General features: G+C 43.9%; 1 protein-coding gene across 5 annotated transcripts; it reads left to right on the forward strand.

Annotated features, from left to right (window-relative positions):
* The first annotated feature begins 83 nt into the window (after positions 1-83).
* On the forward strand, positions 84-14,921 carry rbm23 (RNA binding motif protein 23). Of its 5 annotated transcripts, none has more exons than XM_008123350.3 (16): positions 84-224; positions 5,194-5,322; positions 5,412-5,492; positions 7,092-7,139; positions 7,261-7,334; positions 7,421-7,471; positions 7,908-8,087; positions 8,479-8,532; positions 8,648-8,765; positions 9,758-9,910; positions 10,340-10,477; positions 10,566-10,631; positions 10,720-10,930; positions 11,173-11,274; positions 12,148-12,232; positions 14,082-14,921. In XM_008123350.3, the coding sequence occupies exons 2-16, from the start codon at positions 5,287-5,289 to the stop codon at positions 14,083-14,085; spliced, it is 1,401 nt and encodes a 466-aa protein (XP_008121557.1). In that variant the 5' UTR covers positions 84-224; positions 5,194-5,286; the 3' UTR covers positions 14,086-14,921. The 5 variants fall into 5 exon arrangements, with proteins under 5 accessions (XP_008121557.1, XP_008121555.2, XP_008121554.2 ...); XM_008123347.3 differs by lacking the exon at positions 84-224 and adding an exon at positions 400-507 and having other exon boundaries at positions 11,176-11,274; XM_008123346.3 differs by lacking the exon at positions 84-224 and adding an exon at positions 403-507.
* The last annotated feature ends 2,020 nt before the right edge of the window (positions 14,922-16,941 follow it).

The following is a 16,941-nucleotide window of genomic DNA, read 5'->3' on the forward strand; positions in this document are numbered from 1 at the left end:
ACGTCTGGCTTTCCCAATCAGGTCCTTTCCGCATGCGCAGTACAGCCCTCACGAAAAGGAGGCGAAGGGAGGGGGAAGGCGAAGGGAGGGAAAAGTCTCCGCCGCCATCTTAGGGTCGCTGGGACCGTCTACGGTTGCTGTTGGCTGCCGCTTCTGAAGCGAGGACGCGAAGGCCCGGAGCCGAACCGGGCTGAAAAAGGCTGCCGAAAGGGAGGGGGAGGCGGGTGAGTGTTATGAAGGAAATAGTGACTGGGTGCTGGTGGCGGTGCTGGTGGTAGGGTCATGGCCGCGGCAGTGACGTCACCGCGAGGGGTTTCGAATGTTCACTTATTCTTTTTTATCTACCGGGTTGGGGGGGGAGCGCGGGCCTGGGAAGAGCGAGGCGCCGAGGGGTGGGGCTTCGGGATAAGGGGGCGTGGTCTCGCTCTTCCTTGTCTCTTCTCCTTTCAGCGCCCCCTCCCGCAGCTGTGGAGGAGGAGGAGGGAGGAGGAAAGCCAAGGAGACCAGGTAGGCGTCATAATCGCCTCCTGACCGGAATATTTTTCCTTCAGGGAGGTGGGGTTGTTTTTTTCCCCTTCCCCCCCAATGGGTTTAAAGCCAGGTAACAAGATGGTGCCTTGGAGATTGAACATGGCGGGGAATTGGAGAAGGGAAAGGGAGGATGGCCTTCCTTCCTTCCTTGCAATATATGTGAATGTGTTTGGTTTGTCTTGAAAGGCATATTACTGTATTATACTTTAGCGAGGAGATCCAGGAGCCTAAACAGAATGGGAGGGATGGGGTAAAACGTGGGGGCCTCCATTGCTGCTTCCAACGTGACGACGTAAGCGAGATGCCTCCATGACCGCCAGGATCAAGATGGCATCTCGTTGGAGCTCCCTCTTTAGGCCCCGGTTTTGTCCTCGTTTCCTTCAAGGCTCTGGCTCCATCCACACAGCTGTATAAAATCCCACATTATGTGCTTTGAACTGGGTTATTTGGCAGTGTGGACTCGGATAACCCAGTTCAAAGCTGATATGGGTTATTTGCCTTGAGGGCCCGTCCACACAGCCATATAACCCAGAATATCAAGGCAGAAAATCCCACATAACTGGGTTATCTGAGTTCACACTACCACATATTTCAGTTCAGAGCAGAAAATGTGGGATTTTATTCAGCTGTGTGGAAGGAGCCTCTGTTTACTTCCACTGGGGGGAAAAAAAGGACTGCAGGCCTAAGTGCCAAACAAACCTGTCTTTCCTATTGGGTTCAGGCCCATGGAAATTCTAGCTCCCTGCAATTACTTTCATGTAATTATCGATCACTTTTTTTGTTAGTTCTATGTTTCAATTCTGTTTCAATTTTGAGATGTCACCAGGCATTTCTCATATAATTACAAAGACTGTTCAGGCATATATGTGCAACCCTAAGATCTATGAAGGCTGTTTTTCAAAAAGCAAAGCCAACTATTAGTATGGTCTATTTTTCATCCAAATTCTACATGATTCCCACTCAGTTTTAGTTTGTAGCTTTTCGATTGTAATTTGTATTGTTTTTAATGACGTTAACTGTTTTGAGTCTGATTTGAGAAAAGAAAGCAGGATATAAATAAACATATATATTTTTTTATAATATATAAAATAACACTGACCAACACACATTTTGGTGCCTCAAATGTTTGACCTGTTTCTGGGTATATTTGACTTGTTGATTCCAAAAAATAGCACCAGTTTCCCCCTATCAGCTCTAGGTTTTGAGATACAGGACGTATCATAATAAGCATATCTAAGAAACAAGCCGATGCAGTTTATCCAATGCGATTTTCTGAATCAGCACCCCAAATAACCCCAGGAACAGGCCTAAAAACCAAGAAAGACATCAAGATTTCTTTTTGGTTGAGCTGTGTAGACAGTGAGGGGTAGCGTTGGACCTTCATTGTGCATTAAGAGACCCATGGAAAGAACAAAATACATTGAAGGGCCCTTGGTATCCAGTGGTTTGGTTCCAGGACTCACTGTGGAAGTTTGTTGGCAATATTTTCAAATCATAAGTGGTTGAATCCATCAATACAGAATCCATGGGTATGGAGAAACAACTATATTTTAAAATTCAGTAGTTTGGAATCAGGAAAGAATTTTACAAGAAACTTGTGTTTCTCTGGGGGAGGTGGTCCTAAGGCTACTGGGTTTATATTAGGAAAAATGTGAAACTGAGACCTTATCTTAGAAAGATTTTCTTCATCAGAGGCTATTCTGATTTGTTGGGACTACATTGCCTGCTGTGAAAATGGCTGACTGGTATTGTGGTGCTATTTATTTGTTTAATGTATATCCCTTCTTTTCCCTAGTTTAGGCCCTAAGGCCTACTAGTCTGGACAACATAAGGCACGGAATGGGCCCATGTAACTTCCCCGATCAAAGTCTAACAAAGAGTTGAGGAAATTGAAGTTGAATGTTTATTTCAGTGTTATGAACTCCTCCAGGCATGTGAGAGCGAGACTTGCATGATGCATAAAAAAAGGAACTTTGCAACTGTAGTTAATTGATTTGGACAGAAAAATGCTAATCTAAAATCTAGAGTTGTTGGGAAAGGAGTAAAGTCTTAACACTCAGACATGGCCAGATTGTTACAGGCTTTGAGTGTATTTTGATCTTTAGGTTAGTGATCCTGTGACCCTCCAGGTGTTGTTGGACTTGATGAGGGAAAATGTAGTTCCAGAAAAACTGTGAAGAGCCACTGACTTGCTTTTTTTTCTGAAATGTGATATTGTGAAACACTATTTAGTTGGAGCCTGTCTTCTGGTTTTGATAGCTATCCCTTGAGTGCCTGCTAGCCCTTGTCTGTAGTGTCCTAAAGTCTATAACTAGGCATGAAAATGGTAGTGTAGCAGGAAAATCAATATCTATTTTTGGTCTGGAATACTAATTACCAAATGCATTAGGTCTTGCTGCATCAGAATACAGCTTTATCCTGGATTATGAAATCTTTCTAAGACTGGGAGATAGGCCATTTGTATCAAAAGAACCCATAGCCTAGGCAAATATTAATGTGTACTTAAGTTGCATGACCTGCTTGACATTTTCTTGTTTTTCTATCACCTGGTTTATTTAAGCAGATAAAAGTGTAAGGAGGAAGTCTTTTATTTGGGGAATCTGAAAAGACTTTTTCTTGGGAACCTATAGGAGTAATGAAAGAATGGCCTAAATACTCTAAAGGCACTGCATCCTGTCTGATTTTGGAACCTAAACAGGGCCAACCTTGGTTAATATTTAGATGGGACACTGCCAAGGAATTTTAGATGCTGTAAGCTCTATTTCAGAGAGAAAAACTGTTGAAACCATCTCTTGAGTATTCCTTGCCTAAGAAAACCTTAAGAAATACACGAGATTGCCATGAGTCAACAGGTGACTTGAAGGTAATAAGCTTACACATGAGACATTTGTGCGAGCTATATCTGGCTATTTGGTGTCCTGGAATTTGTCTCTAGTATAATGTGTGTCCTCTCATGTTTTATTATGAAAACTCTTAGGAACAATATAAAGAGAGACCAACGACTTTCTCGTGCAACCTTCTCTGTGATTCTTTCTGTCTGATTAACTCACTGAAAGGTGGAAAAAGATTACTTAGTGGGGGTCCTATTGTGTCTCAAGAAATTTTCTGTTACTGTTCTGAAATAAGGGCTGTTTGAGTTCTTATTCCTTTTATTGGAGACCCAAAAGCTAGAGGTAGCAGCAACGTCTGAGGAAGATTTTCAAAGTTTTAAAATTAATTGCTTAGATACAACCTTTTAATAAAATCCTGCACTACTTGATACCTTTTGTTCAAGGACATTGTAAATATTTCCTTCCTATATGTCCATGTGGGAAAATCAATGTAAACAGTTCATAAAACTCCCATGTGTTCACTGGCAATGTCTTGCTATCTATGCATCTTTGTGGCAGTATGCAAATGGTATTAATCATTCTTATCCCAAATAAGTAGCTTCTTCTTAACCTTTGGACTGCTTGATCCTACTTTGACATCTGCCTACTGCAGTGGTTCATGAAGGCGGGTGAGTGAGTTGCTGGAGGGAAAAGCATAGCATTTGTTCCTCTCAGCAGCAGGGGTCTAGTGTTGTAGCATTTGAAAGTGTTCTAACAAAGAAAGTTTCAAAAGAGACGGGAATATACATTGATTTTGACCACAAAGGCTTCTTTGTCCTGCCCCAATTATTTGACTAGCTAATTGGGTTGTTGTATGTTTTCTGGGCTGTATGGCCATGTTCCAGAAGTATTCTCTCCTCCAGAATACTTCTGGAACATGGCAATACAGCCCGGAAAACATAAAACAACAAGCCTTCAACAACACAACTAGCTAATTGGCTGCTGACTTTAGCCAAGAATCTAGAGATTCCCAACTCTGGTCCTTCTATTGCCAATGTTTGTATGATGTACCGATTTTCAGACCAGAGCGCATACATGAGATCATGGGTAGGATTTTGACATTCTTTGTTGTATAAGAGGTGGCTGCTAATGGCTCACATGGGTGGAAAGAAGGCCAGTGTTTTCAAAGTTTTAAGAAGATTTCTCAGAAGAAAGTCTAAAACCAGTACCACCTGGCAAATATTCCTTAAAGTTTTGTTAAGGACTCACATTTCTACTGAATGCATGTTGTGTATGTGCCTTCAAGATGGTAAACGTATTTTGTAGGGTTTTCTTAGAAAGGAATACTCAAGAGGTGAATTTGCCTGTTCCTTCTTCTGAAATAAAGCCTACAGCACCTGGGATTCCAATGTGGTTTCTGATAAAAGCAAATTATAAACAGTATTTTTCAAAGACATCTAGGAAGCATGCTGTAATCTAGTGAAAGAAGTACAAGTACCTCTATTTTGGACTCTGAGGGATGTTTTAGCATGTAAAGTCCCCAGAGGTGGTGTGGGATGTGAGTCTGGTGAGTAATGGGATCTCTTGAATATAAAAGAATTTTCTCTAGGATATAAGATGGAGGACAGGGCAGTTTGTGGGAGACTGGTAGAAAAAGGAGCTTGTATGCTTGTATTTGGCTGTTCCAGAATTCCAAAGGTCGGTGGTTGAGCTTCAGTTGGTTTCCAGCAGAGCTCTAGAACAGGCTTTGTTCTGAGATTTAGAATGCACTGTAGCCAAGCAACATCTACAGTCTAACCCCCCTCCTACTCTGCCTGCTTCTCAATTTCACTCATGCCTCCATCTCCTCCAGGCTGTGATCAAATTCTTCTCCTGCCTGACACCCGTCTTCACTAGCAGCTCCTGCATCTCGGGGTGGTGGGGAGCCCACCTGTTTGGGCCAGCCATGGATCCGGCGTTCCCCCATCCATCCCAGGACCCAGTGAGTATCCACTGTCAGGCCCTTTTCTTTGCTTTTGGGAAGGTAGAACATCTTGTTTCAACATTTTTTCACTTTGTTCCTCTTTTCAGAGCCATGAAGACGGCATGGCTGCGGACGACTTTGACATTGTCATAGAGGCTATGCTAGAAGCACCCTACAAGAAAGAAGAGGTGAGGATTACGATACTGAAATGAAAGGCACCTAACCTGTGTGGAAAGGTTCAGCCATGCAACCAAGGATATGATGAGCATAAAAAATCCATTGTCTTGTATGGAAACCTGGGAACTTGGCCTTTTTACAAAAAATCTGGCCTTGACTAAAAAAAAACAACAGAGCTCCAGGGAGAATTCCCTGTGACGAAATGGATCAAAATATTTTCTAGTTGCTTGTCATAGTTCCTTTCACATTACTCCAAGAGTGTGTCAATTTTCCTTTAATAAACTCTGAACCATTGTCTCCCCCTTTTATCAGCATAAATCCAAACACTGCGACACTATAAAGCATGTTTTATGCATATATATGTTAATTCTTCCCTTAGTGTGGTGCTCTGCGGTCATTCTGGACTCAATTTATTTGAAGGCAAATCCTATTTGTAAGCTGTTTATGGAAGCATAGGCACTGTTTGCCATTTCCTAGTGAAAAGCTTTGTCTTGTGCTCTTTTATGGTTCACTTAAACCTATTTAGACGTCTTCATGGCAGAGTATTCTGTATGAATATTGGAGTTGCAAACAAAATACAAAACAATAACCTAAAAATAAGTAAAAAGCATGCATTCCATATTAAGGTGAAAATTATCTACTTGAGAATATATGTTTGTATTTGTGACATTTGTTAGTTCTGATTCAATCTATTTTTTAAATTAGGAAATCAGAATGTTTTCCAAGTCAATGTGGGAGCACTCAGTTTATAGATTCACTCATATTTTAAGAATGTTGTACAATGGCTGAAACTCCTCTTTTTTTAGGTGGGATTTTCAGGATGACAAAATTGCATCCAATTCAAAACGTGTATAAGCAGGTTTGATTAACTGTATTTAAAAAGAAAAACTCAAAAGGCTTTTAAAAAACAGCCTTGCTTTATGTGTGTGGGTGCATATTAAATAAAACCATTCATAACATTCCAATGTTATGAATAGTTTTTTTTTAAATATGCACCAACAAACTGGAATGTTATGGAGGCTTTTTTCCACCTGTCATGTAGTACCATCGTATTGCTCAATCTAACACTTCTCACCTTATGCCAGAAGTACCTCTGAAAATACACCATTTTAAAAAATAACAATTTTGGGATGCCTTTAAAATCCCCAAGTGACTAATATTCCTGTGAAGGAGCCCCGGATTCTACCTGTAGATGGCACTGTGGCCCTTCTAGTGCATATTGAAAGACTGGTTTTTGTTTTTTTGCTGCAAGGTGCCTTCATTATTCAACCCTAGCTGTTGCTTCTCCCAAGATATTAAGGATGAGATGTTAAGAACATTTTTCTTTACAAGAAAGTAGAAATGCCACCTGCTTTACTTTTCATATTGTGGTCAATATAAACTCTGCTATTAGAGTTATCTTTTGAATTGTCATTCCCATAATTTTCTCATCTCCCTTACATGCACTGCAATGTAGTGGATGATCGGAGGGAATAATCTCATTGGTTAGGGTTTTCCTTGGTCTGAATGGGCTGTGGGGTGCGAAGTGTATGTATGTATGTATGCCCCTTCTCCCTGTGTGTCTCAGTGAACCTTTCCTGCTGGGCCCACCCCTCCTGTGTTTGCTCCAGGCCCAGCCAGGACCCTCAAAGTCACCAGCTGATCCCCCCACAGCACAGGTAACGTATGAAAGCGATCGGGAGTGGTGAAACTGGGAGATGGGATGCAGACTGGTGCAGCTGTGGGGGAAACTAGCATGTTGAGCCTCTTTTTCTCTGAGCCCTCCTTTTTTTCTCTTAGCCACCTCAGGAGGAGCAGCAAGGAAAGGAAACAAAGAAAGACAGTGCCCCCAGCAGCAGCGGAGAGAGCAGCAGGTGAGTTGGGTGGAGCTTCTTTCATCCCTCTCTTTATTCTCTTCCTCCCATCGCCCTTTTCTCATCTCTTTCCTTCCTGATTTCAGCAAAAAGAAGAGGAGCAAAAGTCGGAGCAGAAGCCGTGACCACAGACACAGGTAAAAATAAAACTTTATTTACATTCTCTCCTATCTCCCTGAGGGGGAACCCATGGCGGGAAACGGTTGAATCTTGAGAGAAGGATGGGCAAAGAAAACAAGGGAGCGTTACTGGGTTTGAACATATGGAAGTTGTAGTCTCAAAATCCTTAAGAGTCCACCAGGTTGGGGAAAACTGGCCTCAGAACATTTAGTAAACACACATTAAGCATTTTCTATTTGGAATTTTGAAATTTGAAATCCTCCAAAATGGCTGACTGAGATAGATACTCTTGCTTTCTGGTGGATCAATGTGTAGAATTTTTGTTCCATGTACAGAATTATTAAAATAATGTGTATAAAATTACCTCCAGGCTATGTGTATAAGTTATATACACAAATATAAATGGGTTTTTGGATCCCATCTGAAGAATCTCATTCTCTGGCTCTTTTCTAGCCGCAGCCGGGATCGAGACCGCCATCGTAGGCGCAGCCGCAGCCGGGATCGCCGTAGCCGTCACCGGAGCAGGAGCCGCCACAGGAGCCGCAGCCGGGATCGGAGGCGGGGCAGCAGATCCCGCAGCAGAGAGCGCCGGCGGGATGAGAGAGTGCGCTATCGCAGCCCCCCACCCCCTGGGTAAGGGACACACTCATCACAGAATGATGTTGTATTTCTCACAAAGCAGGAAAAATATTGGCAGTCAGCATGTATTATCTGAGATGAAATTATTCATTTTGGATTTTGTCAGAAAAGGTTGACTTTAGATCTGGTCTTCCATAGTTTTCTGATATTACTGCTCTATTAAGCCAGAATTGAAATGGGCTATTTTGTCCCTATGTTCCATTCTCTGGGTTGATGAGAGAGGAGGAATCCACATAGTATAGGTTTCTATCTGTTATCCCTTCCAGAGGAACTGTGTAATAGAAGACTGAATTTGTGTAGTGGCTAAGGCATGGCCGCTCATCATTGCTCTGTTGTTCAAAGTTGAAATGGACTGATTTATATTGTTCCCCTTCCTCCTTTATAGGCGGCGCTTTGGACATAGCAAGAGTCCCCTCTACAGAGAGAAGAGCCCCCTCCGGTGAGGGTTGTCATTAGCTTGGGAGTGGTTATTTGTTTGACCGTAGCAACCTCATATACCTTTTCCCAGGTTTATGCTCTCTTTCCACCTGAGTAACTTATGCTGTCTCCCACAGAGAGCCCTTAGGCAGCTTGAGCCCAGAAGAGCGCGATGCCCGCACAGTGTTCTGCATGCAGTTGGCTGCCCGTATTCGCCCACGTGACCTTGAAGACTTTTTCTCTGCCGTTGGCAAGGTAACGTTTGTTGGTGCATTGCTATGTTGTGTTTTTTTATCCAGCCGTCCCACCAAAATTAATTACAATAATGAAAAAGCTTTCAAGGCGGCTTAAAAAGCATCATTAAAGCAATTAAAACAGTAATACCATTAAAAGTCGTTATAATAAACCAGTTTGCAAGGCCAAATTGAAAAGATGCATCTTCACACCCTTCCTAAAGGCAGCGAGAGTGGGGCCTGATCCACCGCTCCAAGGGGAGTGCATTCCACAGTCTGGGAGCAAGACAGGAGAAAGCCCTCTACCCGTGGCGGTCAAGTGGGTCTCCACAGGTAATGGTATGCTCAAGACGGCCTCTCCTGAAGATCTTACTTAACAGCCAGCATCACGAATCAGATAGCTCCTTTGGATAAACAGGCCCCAGACTTTGTAGAGGGTTAAAACCAACCCCCAAACAAGCAAATGGAAATCTTCTAGGAGTGTTAGGTTCTTAATAGTGTGAATCAGTGATTAACTTAGATTTTTACCAGCTGAACTTAATGAAAACACAGCAAGGATAGCCATCTGTAGAGCATATTGCAGTAGCCTAGACGTGATGTGACTAGCAAGGGGCCATGTCAGACCAACTCAGGAAAGAGCCCCCTAAAACATATAGTTCAAAGGCCACCTGAGAATCCTCAGTATGGCCCCTCTCCCTTCCTCCAGCTTTGGTTTGTCCATACTTATCTTACCCCCAAGGTGGGTGACTAGTGGGCTTTTAGAAGTTTCTGGGTGGTGGCTTCCTATTCCAGCTGATATTGCCTACATTCAGGGATGGTTGTAGTAAAGAAACGTGGAGAGTTGCAGGTTTTCTGTCCCGACTTTATTCCTTCAGGCTTAGACCACTGATTTCACTTGTATGTGCCGTTCATTGTGTTACCTCTGATAAAGAACAAGTAATAGCATTCAGCTGTTAACCAAGGTTTCTCTATCTGCCCAGTCACTCACTTGGTGTGTCTTCTCCCCTTTGTCAGGTGCGTGATGTGCGGATCATCTCTGACCGAAACTCCCGCCGATCCAAGGGCATTGCCTATGTGGAGTTTTGTGAGATCCAGTCAGTCCCATTGGCCATTGGGCTGACAGGGCAGCGTCTCCTTGGCGTGCCCATCATTGTCCAGGCCTCCCAGGTAAGAGTCGGCATATAAACTGTCTAGCCATTTGGGAGTCCAAGGAGGGCATAAGGAAAGGGAGTGTACTAAGGAGAGTAGGTTTTTGGGCAGGATCGGGTGTTGGTTTGAGGTAGATGTGTGGGATTGGATTGGAAGCAATATAGACATGGGCATATTGAGAAAAGCTGGGTTTTAGGGAAGGGATACAACCCATTTAACTTTAAATCTTAGAATTAGAAATATATGCCTGTATATTTGTCTGCCCACACATTTATGCTTCAAGATGCATAAATTGGCTTCTCTGGATTATGGCTGTTTTGTTTTGACTTCTTAAATTTCTTCAATGAAAGTTAATATTTTTGAAATGAGAACTGTGTTTTATCAGTTGCCATACAATTATGATTATGACTCCAATCTCTGCTTTTCCCTCTGTATCTGTGGCTTTAGGCGGAAAAGAACAGGCTAGCTGCAATGGCAAACAACCTTCAGAAAGGCAGCGGGGGTCCCATGAGGCTCTACGTTGGCTCCCTTCACTGCAACATCACCAAAGAGATGCTGCGTGGGATCTTTGAGCCCTTTGGCAAGGTTGGGGTTGACCAAGGAAAAGCAATGGTTGGGTGAGCATGGAAGCTTTGGATGTTTTAACCTTTAGGCTCTTTTCTTCTGCCTTCAGATTGACAGCATTGTTCTGATGCGTGACCAGGATACTGGGCAGTCCAAGGGCTACGGCTTCATCACAGTATGTATTGGAAGAGGTCAGGGGGTGTCTTTAATACTTCTCTCTTAAATTGCATCACTGATTGATGATATGCAACTTTGTCTCTCAGTTCTCAGAGGCAGAATGCGCCCGGCGTGCCCTGGAGCAACTGAATGGTTTCGAACTGGCTGGACGTCCCATGCGGGTGGGGCAAGTCACTGAACGCCTGGATGGCACCACCGATATCACCTTCCCCGATGGAAATGATGAGCCCGACCGATCTGGCCTAAATCTTGGCGCCACAGGCTCCCAGCTGCAACTCATGGCCAAACTGGCAGAAGGTGGGTATCCTGATAGAATTTGAAGAGGAAGGGAAAGCTGGAAAAGACTCCTTGCACTATATTTGGGGAACTTTTTCCTGATGTGACTCATTGTTTCATTTTATTAACAAAGATTGCTTTTTAAGTTTGCAATTCCCCAAGGAGCAACTGTAAATTTTAAAATTCTGACCTATACATGAGTATATAGGGTAGATCAAAAGTATCACGTGTGCTAATTTGTCTTCTGTTTCCCCCCTTTCTAGCAGGTTCTGGACTCCCTCTTTCGACCACAGCTGCAGCTCAGGCTGCCCTGCAGCTCAACGGAGCAATCCCCCTGGGAGCATTGAACCCAGCAGCCCTGACAGGTAGGAGGAGAAAGGAGCCAGTTTGGGTTGAAAGGAGGAGTTTGGGGATGTCCCCGATGAGACTTCCAGTGATGAAAAGAAAGCCACATTAATCTTTTCTATTGAGAAAATTATTTGCCATTTTCACATATAGCCCAATAATACAGTGCCAACTGGATTGCATTTGAAGCTGAACAAAAGAAAAACCCAGTGTTTCTTGAAAGTGTCCTGTACTTAGACCCTGACTTTTCTAGTCTTGCATTGTTGGCTAGTATTGGAAATGGACCAGCTACATTTTCGGGTAGAGATTTTTTCCTCCAGACTCTGCTGCTTAAACACCTTTTTAAGTTGGGCTGAAACATGTAATGCCCTGTATGCAAACCATACATTCTGCAACTGCATTCAGAATGTTTTTTGGGGGGTGCTTTCCTTGGGGTTCTTTGCTGCTCCTTGTGTCCTCTGGTAGGATCACCCCTTTGCTTTTCTCTCCATCTCAGGTCATCTTCTGGGGAAATACTTCCTGACTTCTGAAGTTGCCATTTCCTGCTGTCACTAGAAATGGGAAACAGGGAACTTTGTGGTCACTGGGAATGGGAGAGGCTGTCACACATAAACCAGCCATATCTATACCTCAGCCTAAAAATGAGTTTAAACTTCACTTTTGTAGGGTGAAAAGGGGAAGGGAAATGTGTACATGAGTGTTTCTATTTTAAAACATCATCTGATACTCCTTCAGGGATAGAGTTTCAGCCAATCACTTGATATTTGTCCGGCCTACTTTTTATAATTTTTGCTAAGAAGTATATGCAATATCCTTGGTCAGGTCTTCAGTTTTGTTTTAGCAGTATTTCCTTTAAAAATCCTACAAAACGTCTTCTGTTTTTCTGCCTGCAGCTCTCAGCCCAGCACTGAACCTGGCTTCTCAGACCTTGGCCTCTCAGTGCTTCCAGCTTTCGGGTCTCTTCACTCCCCAAACAATGTGAGTGTCTGAATCACAGAAACTTGGTAGAAAAAACAAACACCACACAATTTCTAGTGGAAATTTTTATTGTTTCTGGTTTTCAAAAATAAAGGCTTGCAAGTAGTCATTCTTCAAAATTGATGTGCAAATCTGCTGGCTGTTACCCCCACATCGTCTCAACTTATAAAGCTGTAGTTCCAGCCCACCTTTGACTTTACGTGAGACTAATGCTCACAGATTTGTATTGTTCATAGTCTTATCCTAAATGATCGCCCAACAGCAGCCCTCTGTATTCACTGTGGTCAGAAACACAGAAACCCCCACAAAAGGGTGGAAACTGCATTAAAAAGACACTTATTTTTTAACCTGAGAGAACACCTCTCCAGGAATCTCTAGATCCATTGGCACAAATGTGTTGTCAGCTTCTGCTTGAAATTGACCCCTATAATCATAATGGAAGACCTCAAAGGCCTAAAGAAGTGTTCTCCCTAGATCTTTCAACACATCTCTGTGGTCAGTTTCCAAACAGAGCCACACTGGAGGGCCTAGAGATTCCTAAAGAGAACAGAGTAACCAGATCCATAAAAGTAAAACCTGCAAATGTGGAAAGCCTACAAACGACTTTCTTCGTTTATTTCGTGTCAAAAGCATTGCATAATAAATAAGTTTAAAAGTGATAAAGGAAATCACAAGCAGCTAAATAGTTTTAGACCAAAAGTGGGCAACAGCGACCGCATTGTCCGTGGCTTTGAACAACTCCTCCGTGCATATGCCGAGTTGTTTGTTCTGCTCCACAGTCACACAAGGTGGAGGATTCCTCCAGGTAGTGCCATCTTGCCAGGTTGTCTTTTGATCTGCCCACTCCGCTTCTCAGTCTGCTCAGGGACTTCCAAGTTGCCCATTCTTGGTCTGCCCCTGGAGGCAGACCTTCATGGGGGGCCATCCAGTTGGAATTGCCTGGTTTAGCTGCCCAGAGGGACACCCTTGCTGTTGCTGGAGGAACATCAAGAGGAGTGGTGGTTCTCATGAAGCCCTTCCTAGATTTGAGTCTGGTGGGAGGAGGCTGATAGTCATGCAATGGGCAGCTTTCACAATGTTCAACCTTATTTCTCTCACAGTTAGCAGCAACTTCCTGTCACACGTCAGGAGGGGCAACGCCAGCTAACTTGTGGAGTTTATCAACAGGTGTAGGTTTAAGGCATCCTGTGATTATTCTGCATGTTTCATTCATTGCTATGTCCACCTGCTTCGCATGGGCAGACTTGTGCCAGACAGGACAGGCGTACTCAGCAGTTGAGAAAGACAAGGCCAGGGCTGATGTTCTTATTACTTATGGGTCTGCACCCCATGCGCTGACAGACAGTTTCCGCAGGATGTTGTGTGCAGCTACTTTGTGCTTGGTGTTCATGCAGTGTTTCCTATATGTTAGTGTTTGATCTAAGGTGACACCAAGATATTTAGGATGGAAGCAGTGTTCGAGTTCTTGGCCTTCCCAAGTAACTTTCAGTTTCCTGTTGGCTTCACGGTTACGTAGGTGGAAAGCACGCGCTTGTTTCTTCATAAAAAGTTAAGAAACTTATAGCATATTTGAGACTATGTTATGTAAGAAGAGCAGGGTTCAGTTTTCAGTCAACATCAATAATTTGAAGCTAAGAAACAGATATCTGGCCTTCTCCCTGCAACTTTTTGGATTAGAGAGTTCCAAGCAGAAACTGAAATGGTTGTTGCTATTCTGAGCTAGAGGTGTCAATAGTGTTTTGTGTCTGCTTGTGTGAGAAGGTTTAGACTGGGGGTGGCCAATGTAGAGTGGAAGGTGGTTGACTTCCTTTCCTAACTCTTGTTTTCCCCATTCCTTTTAACTTTGCAGGTAACACCACCTGATTCCCCCCTGCCTTTCCTCTCCCACGGAGCCAGGAGGGGGATTGTCATCTCCATGCCATCACCTCACCACCTTCATTGGATCCAAGGCAGGGGGACGGACTCTGAAGGGACCCCTCTTCCTGGAGGACCTTCTTAACGCGAACTGATTTACTCTGGTTTCCCTCCCACCAGTTGCTGGGGGAGGGGTCTTTGTTCTCTCCCTTGGTTCTGGAATCATCATTGGAAGGGCCACGTTAACCCCCGCGTGGGAGCCTCAGAAGGGACCGGGGGACCCATTCCCCCCCTGATGTGGGATTTCAGCATCTCTTACATATTTTTGTTTCCTTCTGGCCAGAGCCTGACAGGGCTGCAGTGTCAGGATGTACATTTGCCATTCCTCTTTCCCACCCTCTGCTCTCTGTGGGTTATTTGCTGGACGGCTTTCGGAAGGGGCTCCATCGCAGGAGGAGTCTGTCCGCTGTACATAGAAGGAAGTCTTCTGAGCCAGCATTTGAGTGGGAGGCCTGGTCCGGGGGAGTGCCCCATTCCTTCCTAAGCAGTGTTTTGTTACCCCCTCCCATCTGTAAAGAGGTTGCATACAGTGTGGGAATGTCACCCCATTCCTTTCCCCACATCCCTCCTTTTTCTTGGGTCTGTATCCTGTTCTTGGTGTTCCCATTTTTCCGCCGCACCTTCCCCCAGAATCCCTTCAACCACTTCTTCTCCTTCCTCCTCCTCATTCTCAACTTTCAAAGGTGTATTTTGGTTTTCTTTCTTTTTATCTCAGTTTTGTTTCTTTTTTCTTCTTTTTTTGCTTATAAATGAATAATAAAAGTCACCAAATGTAGCCAGGTTTCTTGTCTCCTTCATCCCCCACAATCGTTTACAACAGTTGAAAAGACATGAGACAGGTAGTAAGGGATGAAATGGTTCCTCTCCACCTTTTCCAAAATGGTGATACAGATTATGGAAAATTCCTCTGTTAGCTGGCAAAAGGGAAAAGAGGCCATGGATGTCAGAAATAAACAAGACACCCAAAACTTCAATTTTCTGATGCTCATTGTGTTGTTACTCCACTCTCCCAATACATAAAAGTGTAAGAATGAGCCTTTATTTATTTACTACATTTATATCCCACTCTTCTCACCCCGAAGGGGACTCGGAACAGCTTACAAATCAAATGAACATACAATATATTACTAGCATAGCACAATATAAGCATTAAATTACTATATTGTACTATATTTTTCTTTGGAAGTGATGGAAGGCTAGATCTCAGCAGAATTCTCACCATGGAAGTTTTGAACAGTGCAAGGCTGGAACAAGGGAATTCAAGCATGAAGATGAAACTACTGCCTCCTGAGGTTTGGGGTGTAGGTATTCTACACTTGTAGGAGTATTTAATTCTATTTTTATAGCACATTAGCAGTCTTCTCATGGTCCATTGGTTTAGAATTCATGATTTGAGGTGGAAGGATATAAACTGTTAGGATGCCTGGAATGAACTATTCTGGTTTATAGCACTTCTGCAACAGCTTGCTGTTTAAAGACTGGTTTCCTTCTCACTGCCATTCTGGTGACTCAAAGGCAGCTTCTGAGTTTGGCCAGCCTCCCAATCTGTCTTGTGGCAGAGAAGAGCCCCAACACTTGGGTTACCCCACCCACGGGCTTTCTATTAGCTTTCCTTTGCACGGCAGCCAACGTTCTCTGGAAATCTTGCTCGGTAATGAGAGAGCATTCGCTGACAGAGAATGGCATCTCAGCACACAGCCTATCCTGGGCTTCTGGAGGGGGGTGCCTTGCCCTTTACATTTATAGAGGGTTGACAAATACAATTCAATTCAATGGGGAATGGGCCATTTGCTCCCTTGATATCTCCTAGCCATTTGTGTGATTATAGATTATTTGCTTATCTTTGCCATTTCTAATTCCAAACGGGTATCTTGCATTTGTCTCTGTTGAACTTCATTTTGGCCGAAACTAACAAAATGAAGTTCAACAGAGACGAATGCAAGATACTTCACTTCGGCAGAAAAAATGGAATGCAAAGATACAGAATGGGGGACGCCTGGCTTGACAGCAGTACATGTGAAAAAGACCTTGGGGTCCTTGTGGACAACAAGTTAAACATGAGCCAGCAATGTGATGCGGCTGCTAAGAAAGCCAACGGGATTCTGGCCTGCATCAATAGGGGAATAGCGTCTAGATCCAGGGAAGTTATGCTCCCCCTCTATTCTGCCTTGGCCAGACCACACCAGGAATACTGTGTCCAATTCTGGGCACCACAGTTGAAGGGAGATGTTGACAAGCTGGAAAGCGTCCAGAGGAGGGCAACTAAAATGATCAAAGGTCTGGAGAACAAGCCCTATGAGGAGTGGCTTAAAGAGCTGGGCATGTTTAGCCTGCAGAAAAGAAGGCTGAGAGGAGACACGATAGCCATGTACAAATACGTGAAGGGAAGTCATAGGGAGGAGGGAGCAAGCTTATTTTCTGCTGCCCGGGAGACTAGGACACGGAACAATGGCTTCAAACTACAGGAAAGGAGATTCCACCTGAACATCAGGAAGAACTTCCTCACAGTGAGGGCTGTTCGGCAGTAGAACTCTCTCCCCCGGGCCGTGGTGGAGGCTCCTTCTTTGGAGGCTTTTAAACAGAGGCTGGATGGCCATCTGTCGGGGGTGCTTTGAATGCGATTCCCTGCTTCTTGGCAGGGGGTAGGACTGGATGGCCCAGGAGGTCTCTTCCAACTCTACTATTCTATGATTCTAGGCGCACAGGTCAGCTGCTAGGTTCCTCTTGGCTTGTGACATGAAGCGCTGCAGGCTGTAGCTGCCACGGGAGAGAGATTTTTCCCTTCTGATTTCTTA

The sequence above is a fragment of the Anolis carolinensis genome, chromosome 6 (genome assembly GCF_035594765.1).
Source record: "Anolis carolinensis isolate JA03-04 chromosome 6, rAnoCar3.1.pri, whole genome shotgun sequence".
NCBI classification, from domain to species: domain Eukaryota; kingdom Metazoa; phylum Chordata; class Lepidosauria; order Squamata; family Dactyloidae; genus Anolis; species Anolis carolinensis.